The 9,961-nt window shown below is 34.3% G+C and overlaps 1 protein-coding gene across 1 annotated transcript; it reads left to right on the top strand.

Annotated features, from left to right (window-relative positions):
- Positions 1 to 1,822: 1,822 nt before the first annotated feature.
- On the top strand, positions 1,823 to 8,891 carry LOC120454866 (eukaryotic translation initiation factor 4E transporter). Its single transcript, XM_039640417.2, has 9 exons — positions 1,823 to 2,016; positions 2,145 to 2,205; positions 2,337 to 3,678; positions 4,473 to 4,602; positions 4,658 to 5,032; positions 5,266 to 5,466; positions 5,673 to 6,062; positions 7,985 to 8,311; positions 8,372 to 8,891. Exons 2-9 carry the CDS (start codon positions 2,180 to 2,182, stop codon positions 8,608 to 8,610), a joined length of 3,030 nt encoding a protein of 1,009 aa, XP_039496351.1. The 5' UTR covers positions 1,823 to 2,016; positions 2,145 to 2,179; the 3' UTR covers positions 8,611 to 8,891.
- The last annotated feature ends 1,070 nt before the right edge of the window (positions 8,892 to 9,961 follow it).

Genomic DNA, 9,961 nt, shown 5'->3' with positions numbered 1-9,961 from the left:
AAGATATATTTACTTAAATCGCAAATGCCCGCACTTTAAAAAAATTGTTCCCTTTATTATTTCCTTTGTCAACTTTTATTTATATGCGTACTCTTACTTTAACGCTCAGAAACCACCCTAAAATTTGAGCAAATATTTTGATTTCATATTATTTTACTATTTATCGTAATAATATCTAAACTAAATCGGAATCGGTTCTACTAAATCGGCTTCGTTTTGAGTTTAAGAACGATTCTTCTCGTTAGTGCATTTGCAACTAGAGCTGATATCAATTCGATCTTAAAACGGAAACATTCGATGTTGTTCTAGTAAAATTAGTATATAATTAATTGAGAACTTTTCATAGTTTTTTTTTTAAGAAGAAGACCATTGCCGAAGCAATGGTCGGCGGACGTTGACCCTCCCAAAATGAAAATGTCATATCGTTGTTATATGACATTTATGTGTAACGATCGTCCATTGCAGAAGTCAAAATAGAAATTACTTTGACGGTTGGTATACAATTATCTTCAATAACAATAGTAGCGGCGAAAGATATCATTTGAAAGCATTTATTATACTTCTGAATGTTAACTAAGAAAAGTTTTGAAGCTGGACCATCCTGACAGGAGAGATTGCAATGGCTCTGGTGGAGGATATAATTGTGGTAGGACCACTTTTCCATCAGTACAGCCCTTGCGTTTATTTTGGGAATTGGCGTGCGTTACAAAGCTGACATCAGAAATCCATCGCACCGATATAAATGCTTTGCATTGTGCTATCTATTGTAGCATCATAGCGATATGTTGATCGATTAAAGTCCGCCTTACTAAGATTTTCTTAATCATCACATGCAGAAGAACGACGTAGTCCGCCCCGCATTATTGTTTTCCGTTTAAGTATCACTTTCTTGTTAGAAAAATTTCAAACGACAATTTTTTAGGGGGGACAAAATTTTCAAAATTTTCGAAATTTTTAATCTTCAAAACTAGACGTGGGCAAAAAAACTAATTGGTGAGCAAACATGGGCAATCGATTCCAGTTTTTAAATTTCAATTTATAATTTAACAGATAATTTAATGCAAATTATAATTTAAGAAATGACAAAACTATAGCATGTTATCGTTCTACCTTTTGCTTAAGCAGTGAAGAACCAGAAATATCGATAGTGAAAAAAACATCAATGTTTCTGCACAGTGCGCACAACTGGTTAAAAAAAAGCTTGGGTTCCGTTTACACTAATATTGGGTTTCTGAGTTTCCAACCCATTTTTTTTTTTGTAGGCAAAGGACACTATTAACACTTAATTTTATTCAGTGCCCCCATCGTAACAGACAACAACATTACTTATATTTAAGTGATTATCACTTAGAGCAAAAAGAAGGGGATCTCTTTAAAATTCTTAAGTATAGCTAATATAGATTTCGAAATTAAAAAATCCGTTGACTTAATAAATATTTATGTCATGTCGACAGAAATTGACTAAGTACACAATTAAAAATTTAAAAATATAGCACCTATTAAAAGTGTATAGTTCCTTGCGGTTTAAGGGCGTGTCACTGGATCAACATTTTAGCTTTTGTAGATGCCGAAATCTTGACCTCCATATGGGAACCAATATGCCTAGATCGACTTGGCTATTAAAAATATAGCTAAAGCACGTCAAGTTGAAATTGCATGTCTCACCGTTTCACAGTTATGTTCTCATGAGAATACGCTATAATCATATATATATTTTTAGTTTCTCTTTCATTGTTTCAATACTATTGTTTCAATACTATTGTATTTACAATTCCTAAAGTTTCAATAAAAATCAAATAAAAAAAATCATTGTCTATATTTCTGTCTCAATTTAGCGTGATTTTCATAAAACTAATCGCAACATTATCAGGATTGAAAAATATATTTGTTTATTTAAACGTCTTTGGATGTAATAATAAGTAGCGAATTTAATGGAACTTAAAATAATCTATATATGGCCTTAATATACTTATATATATATATATACATTCTTCCGTGTGTGTGTTTGCATAAGTGGTGCGTACTATTTGTATATTCATTGTAAATTTGTACCCGTTCATATAAGCGAGTGTTTGGTTCTTAATTGTTTTGGACTATTTTATTTTTGATATTTTATAAATTTATAACTTACCGTAATAAGTCAGGTTGGCCGTTACTGAGTGAACTATAGTCCACAGAAATGGATACATCAAAACTAAGTGCCAGGTATGTGCGCTAAGCTAATATTAAATTTTGGTCAACTTTATCGATATTTATTATTTCATAACTAAAATTTATAAACACTCAGCAATGCAATCATGAAACTAACATTGTTTTAATAATTTATTTCACCTTAGGTACTCGAAAGCAGATCTGTTAGCTCTAAGATATGAAGGTAAAAGTCGACAGCGCCCCCAATGTGCAAGTCGACTTGAATTGCAAACACTAGGTTTTTGGAAAATGAATTTGAACACAACTGCTTTAACCGTGTCAAATACATATTCTAATCAAAGCAAGAACCGACTTTCTCCGGAAGCAGATAACTCGGGCTTAATTTGTTCGAATAGTAGCTCAATTAGCTCACGTCGCGCCATGAGAAATCGAGAGCGGGCAAACAACTATTACCAGCGCTTCGTACCTACCGATTCTCTTCAAGTAAGCGGGGAGGATAAGGATAAAGATGCGCTGTCTCATGGACAGCCCTATAAGTCAACTATGATCGATCATCGTAGCATATCATCTTCACATTTAATGCCGGCATTTGCAAAGAGGCGTTTTGTCATATCGAAAGGGAGCAGCAGCGCGGAAAGCAACGAAGTCAACACTTGTGCAAGCAAGGGCAAATCACCGAGTTCGCCTAGTCGTAGGGTTAACGAATTGGATACTACTGATACATGTTTAAATTATGTTCAACCGGATCACGACCAATGCTTGTCATCTTCACCTACATTTTTAACATCCCGCCAAGAAAGGCGTATTGGAAGCGGTCGCCTGTTGCCAAGAAGTGATAATTGGGAGTACAAAAAGCAGAACACCATAGAAGCCAGCATTGAAAATGAAAAGGAAACGGCACAAAATGGATCTGGAGGTACAAGCGGTCTTACTCAGCACAATCAAGCCCAACATCGTCCTCGAACAATCAGTGGAAAGTTAGTTGAGCGTGTTCCCGAACACACCGATCGTCGTTTTCAGTATGACTCCAAAAAGTCTGTTGATCGGCAGGGAATCAATAATCGACGCATATCTGGTAAGGAGCCTTTCAGTAATCAAAGCCGTGGCAAGCGAGCCAATTCCTATCTTATTCACGAAGAACCTGAATGGTTCAGTGCAGGACCTACATCACAGCTTGAAACTATTGACCTACACGGTTTTGACGACCTGGAAATCAACGAAGATCGATCCGAAATAGAAGATCAAAATGATCAAATTCAACAACTTAGTAAAAATCTAGCTACGCAAGCAACCATCGATAACGCCTCGATGAGAAAAAGCAGTGTCAGTTTAAATTTGTACGACGCAAACCCGAGTGACCAAATGAAAGACACCGGGGAAAATGTACCGACTTTTATTCAAAACTCAGCGGATCTCGGCCATCATAATAAAAACCAACCGAGTCAAATGCAGTCCAGTCAGAGTTCTGAAAGTGAATTTAATTTTGATGCATTTCTTAACATGCATCCCTTGGATAATTCTCTTTTGGTAAATATTGCTAAAACTTGTCTTATAGTATATAGTAGTCTCAAACTATAAAAATATATATTCTTGACCAGGACAACTTGACGAGTCGATATGTCTGTCTGTCTGTATGAATTTTAAGATCTAGGGAACTATAAATAAAATAACGCATACTACATTTTTAATAAATGTATGTTCCTTTTTTTTATTAAAAAACAAAATAAAAAAAACCTTTGCAGAAACATGGTAGATATAAATATATAGTAAATTGAAAACAGCCGCTAGCATATCTGTAGTCAGCATATCAGGTAGTAAACTATAGCTTTAATACCATAAAAATTATATTATTAAGATAAGATAATAAATTTAAAGATAGTTAAGATATTTATACCCGTTACTCGTAGAGTATAAGGGAATACTAAATTTGTTGAGAAGTATGTAACAGGCAGACCGAAGCTTTTCCGACCATATACAGTTTATATATTCTTGATCAGGATCAATAACCGAGTCGAGCCGAGTCCGTCTGTCCGTATGAACGTCGAGATCTCATGAGAGACAGTTGAGACAGACGCAGTGCATGTTTGTTGACCCATGCCACGCCCACACGTTTGAAAAATGTTTTGATATTTTTTCATTGTTTTGTTAGTCTTGTACATTTTTATCGATTTGTAAAAAAAACTTTTTGCCACGCCCACAATCCGCCAAAAACTGTTAGTGCTGAAATTTCTCCTTAGCACTTTCACCAGCTGAGTAACGGGCTTCAAATAGTGGGGGAACTGGACTATAGCGTTCTATAATGTTTTATTGTATATTTGCAGAGTAATGATTGTACTGAAAAGAGTGAAGCAGAAGGAACATCCCGGTTTAGCCGATGGTTTCGACATAAAGAAGCTGCGAATAACAATGAGCTTCCAGGGTTGCAGGAGTCACATGCTCAAGAAAAACTTGGTATGTCAAGATTTTTAATAATATATTAAAACTTACAGTTGACTTTATTTTTAAGGTATGCCAAGTGTTAAAGATCTGGAAGCTCAAATGACTAAAGTGGATATGAGGACTGATTTAATAAATCCCATAGCAGGGTCATTCTCTCAGACAGTACAAGTGGAAAAACATATTGCTAGAGACACTGAGGCATTCAAAAAACTATTGCAACAGTTGGGCTCACAGGCAAGGCAGCCTCATCCATGCAACGACGTTTGCCATACAATAAATCATACAAATATAGCAAGCCATGAACAGCTTGATTTAAAGTTACATCAAAAAATAAATGACGGTCATTCGCAACAACCAGAGTTAAGTGTTCACGTGCCAACCATGCCAACTAGTAGTCATGTTATTTTGCAAAAGCGTTTGGAAATCCAACATCTAATTCAAAGTAAGATATATTTTAAAATTCTATATCTACACACTTTTTGTTTTGATACTACGGTCATTTTTCTGATCCTTATGGTAAAAGTAATAGGCATATTACAGTTTACTACATGTTTTCCATTAGAACAAGAAATTATTTACAGCTTAACTGGTGTATACTTTGTGTCCTTTTTTCTGCTTTTATATACGTCTGCACTGTGTCTTAAATAAAAAAAAAAAATTTTTAATAATAAATAGGACTTTATTGTGGAGACGTTTCACATGAATTTTTGGAAAAAGAGCTGGATAATCCTAACACTCCAGCGGCCACAAAGGATGTAATTGCAGCAGTTTTCCGTGAATATTCTCGTCCTAAAAGAAATGTAACAGGCGATCCTAATATCTTTACCCAATCATCATTTCTTCAGCCGCAATCGGCCCATCAGCACTACTCTCAAGGTTAGTAATTCTCGGTGACTCTAAATTGGTAACACTTTAAATTTAAATTACTACGGGGTTACAAGCGATCCTTATTAGATTCAGTTAAATAGTCTTATATACTAAACCACTATACTATAACACTCATATACTATAACACTCATATACTATAACACTATTTATGTTTTATAAAATACAACTTTATAAATGTATTTATTTAATTCTAGAATTGCCCTCGCAAAATACTGCCAACCATACGATCAATCAGCTAATTTCCCACGGTAACTCCCCAACTCCTTTGGCATTTACTCCCACTTCAGTTTTAAGAAAAATGACAGCCGATAAGGATACTCAATCACCAAGCTCTTCTTATACCCAGCACCCACAATATAAAATACACCAACAGCATGTCAAGCAACACGGTACTCGCGAAAACATTCATGAGCAACAGCTGACCGCAACAATGGCTGTACAGCCCCGAATGATATTAGGGGGTGGAAACTTTGCCGTTGGCCAAAATAATCAACAATTGTCTCCTAACATGTCACTAAATCGTACTCAGCAAGGGTTAAAGTGGACTTCTGGCAATATGCAAATGGTGCAAGGAAAATCATTTGGTAAGTTAAACGAAAAAAGTGTTAATTATTAAGGAATTTGGGTTTTTTTTTAAACCAGTTCTATTTTTTCGTTAAAAGGATTAGGAGTGTTGTGTATGTGTAATACTTATAAACTAGTTACCTGATTTTCAAGCATCCGCATAAGTGATAAGTTTGAGCGGTTTAAATCTATACTACTGCTATAATTATAAGGGAATTTTTAATTAGTAGGCTTTGTGTTTTTTGAAACCAGTTCTATTTTGTCGTTCAAATTTGTGTTAAAATGGAGTGTTGTGTTAAAATGTTTTTCATATTTTATGCCCACAAATAAGTATTTTATTTTACTGATAGGTGAAGAATTTTTAGGAAATATGTGTAATATGTTTAAACTAGTTACGAGATTTTCAAGCATCCACATAAGTGATAAGTTTGAGCTTTTTAATCTATACTACTGCTGTCTCCCATTTTTTATTTGAAAATAAGCTACACGCGCACTTTGTAATCATTAAACCATAAGGACAAAATAAACTACAAAAGCGAATAATACTAGGTCAACTTAAATCTAAAATATAAATAAAAATCATTTTAAAATGAGCTACAAATTAATCACAAATAAAATTCACATAACGTTTAAGAAGTAACATTCAAGCCAATTCACCAATGGTAAAAGTCTATATCTGAACTAGTTTGCATCTTCACGCCAAGAAGCCTTTCGCGGGAAGACTTTCCTCAGAGTGAGTTTCCTACCTGAGCTGCTTTGCTGATGTGCCGATAGTGGTTTTGCGGTTTTCCGTTTGAAACATTTTCAGCTTAAGTGTTTGTTTATCCGCCTGCAGTTTCTACTATATGTTATTTTTGGAAGTACGGAGCCTTAGAGAATGTGAAAACTCAACGCAGACACTTGATGTTTTCAAAGGCTTATGACATTTTTAAAAGAAGTGGTAGTCAAATTTTAATCCAAATTATATTATATTTTTATATAATTAAATTATATTATGTCAAAAAACGAGTATTTACATAATTAAAATACATTAGTTTAAAAAATGCGAGAATTGTTTGTAAGATGGACATGGCTATGTCGACTCGGCTGTTGATACTGATCAAAACTATATATGCCTAATATGGAGATAACTGTATCCTTCAATGAGTTGTCAGCTTTGGACTAAAATTAATACATCCTCGGCACGGGTAACACAAGAATTAACTACTATTAATTGTCCGTTATTCAGCTTATTTAACTGCACGAGAGATGAAAATGTGCAAATATTACAGCGAGTGCTGTTGCAAGCAGAAGCAAGGACATGGCCAAATCATAAGCACCTCACAAATTTTTCAACGAATCTAGTAAATTCTTTGCTCTCTAAAACGGGTGTAAATAATTATATGTATAATTATATCCGGTTAGTTATAACTCTTCTGCCCTCTAGAAATATTTGTCTTAAATTATCTTCTTTGCATAAAGTGCGAGGTACTCTATTATTGCGTTAGTTCCTGACTTCTTTGCCTTTTTATAGAGTTTACAAACTCAGTTTTTTTTACCGCATCGTGGATAAGAAAGAAAACTAGTTAATATTTGTCATCCATAAGATAAGCATTACTTTTGCTTTTAAATAAGAATATTCAATATATACTTTTGATAAATAAGGTATTAATCTTTCTTTCAGTTAACTGATAGTATTGCATAAAAAACTTTGGATTAAAAAAGTATCCCTCGAATGTAGTCTTACTTTTTAAAATGAACCTATATTTTTTGGTTTGTTTAATGTTCTTTTTTTGTCCCAAAGCATTAACTTAAGTCTCTAGATTATAATATCCTTGGTAAACTGCGCGATATAAGAAACTTGAGTTCCTTGACTTCTGAATTAATTAATTTAAAGACTTACTAACACGAATAAGAAGTGTAAATAGGCATTCATGATTTTATTTTCACTTACTTATTTTAGGTCGTCCTATTCTGAAAGGAGGTCTTAATTCAACGACGCATGCCAATTCTGCAATTCCTTTTACTGGCCATAAAATTGGAGGGCAACCCATTCATCAACCTCATCAGCATCTGCAGCAGCAACAAAGATTTAAATCAGCTCAATCTGTGGAATCAATTATGAATACTGAAAATGTTCATCAAAACATGGCTTCTCCTGTGGGATGGCACCAACTTTACCTGCAACATCACCAACAACATCTTCAGGCACGTCAGCAACCGAGGCAAAGGGTGATTTATGGAGAAATGCACCGGCAATCAAATCCACAAATGTCCCCACCAGTCCCAGGTGAAATATTATAAACAAAGTTAGTTTTATAAATCATCTAATAATTTTCTTTATTTCAAGGTTTTTCTGACAGCTCCGATTCTGGTAACGTCATCCAAACTAATAGCCTCACGTCACCTAGCTATCAGAGGGATGATAGGATTTCTTCACCAACCAACCAATTGTCGCAATGGTTTTCCCCGGAGCTGCTTGCAAAAGCTTCCGCTGGAAAACTGCCACTTTTAAATGTAAACCAAGCGCTCAGTTTAGAAGAATTTGAACGTAGCATTCAACATTCCTCAGCCGTCGTGCACAACTAACTTTTGAAGATAGTTTTAGGTTTAATACAGCAAATTTTAAAATGACACCTAATCAAATATTTTAATGTCTACAATTAATTTTTATGTTTAGGAGTATGTGTGTATAGGCACAAACCTATTAAATATTGCTTGAAACATTAAATTTTAAGCACATAAAAGTACATTTCTATAAATAAATATACACTAACTCAAACTATTTAAAGAATTTACAAAATGTAATTATTATATTGTACAAAATTGTTTTACTGTAAATAACACATACAATTATATAAGTTTTAAAAGATTGACTTTTCTTTAATCTCAGTTTACACTTCATTTTGATAAGGGGCTTACGCTTGGAATTAACTTTATTATTATACCTACGTTGCACGTAGATGAAAAGAGTATAAAAATATATTGAAAACTATGTACCAGAAAGAAGAAAGTGTTTCCGACCTAATACAGTATATATTCCTAATTAATATCTCTAGGGTATATTGATTTGAGTCAGAAGTTGCAAAGCAGTAACGGAGTATATTAATGATCAGTTTCAATAGACGAATCGATATAGTCACATCCGTTAGTAAGTCAAGAAACAAGTATCTTAGTTTTAAGGCTAATATGTTTTAATTAGTATGTATATATAGCTGGCGTAGAAAAACTCGACACAACTAAATAATAGAAAATAAATCGTAGGTAGCTTCATTATTTTTGATTATACTGCGATCTAAGTTGGTATACTCAAATAATGATTAAAATCGGGAAATTATATTATATGGTCTTACTCGGAATATACAAATTTTTTTAATATGGGTATAATTATTGCAAGGCAAGCTGCAGCAATTGAAATCGCCTGAATTTTAGAGTACTAAAAATAGTCTATTTTTTCTTGTGCAAGAAAAAACGTTTTCACGAGAAATACTGGGTGCGCCGGTTTATTTAGTATGCCTAAATAAAGCTGTTTGATTGATCTCGATAAACGTACTTGTTATACCCGTTACTCGTAGAGTAAAAGGGTATACTAGATTCGTTGAAAAGTATGTAACAGGCAGAAGGAAGCGTTTCCGACCATATAAAGTATATATATTCTTGATCAGGATCAATAGCCGAGTCGATTTGGCCATGTCCGTCTGTCCGTCCGTCTGTCCGTCTGTCCGTCTGTCTGTCCGTATGAACGTCGAGATCTCAGGAACTACAAAAGCTAGAAAGTTGAGATTAAGCATACAGACTCCAGGGACATAGACGCAGCGCAAGTTTGTCGAATCATGCTGCCACGCCCACTCTAACGCCCAAAACTGCCACGCCCACACTTTTGAAAAATGTTTTGATATTTTTTCATTTTTGTATTGGTGTTGTAAATTTCTATCGATTT

This window comes from Drosophila santomea, chromosome 4 (assembly GCF_016746245.2).
Source record: "Drosophila santomea strain STO CAGO 1482 chromosome 4, Prin_Dsan_1.1, whole genome shotgun sequence".
Classification (NCBI taxonomy): Eukaryota; Metazoa; Arthropoda; class Insecta; order Diptera; family Drosophilidae; genus Drosophila; species Drosophila santomea.
The sequence above is the reverse complement of the archived record's forward strand: the minus strand, read 5'-3'. Positions and strand labels throughout refer to the sequence as shown.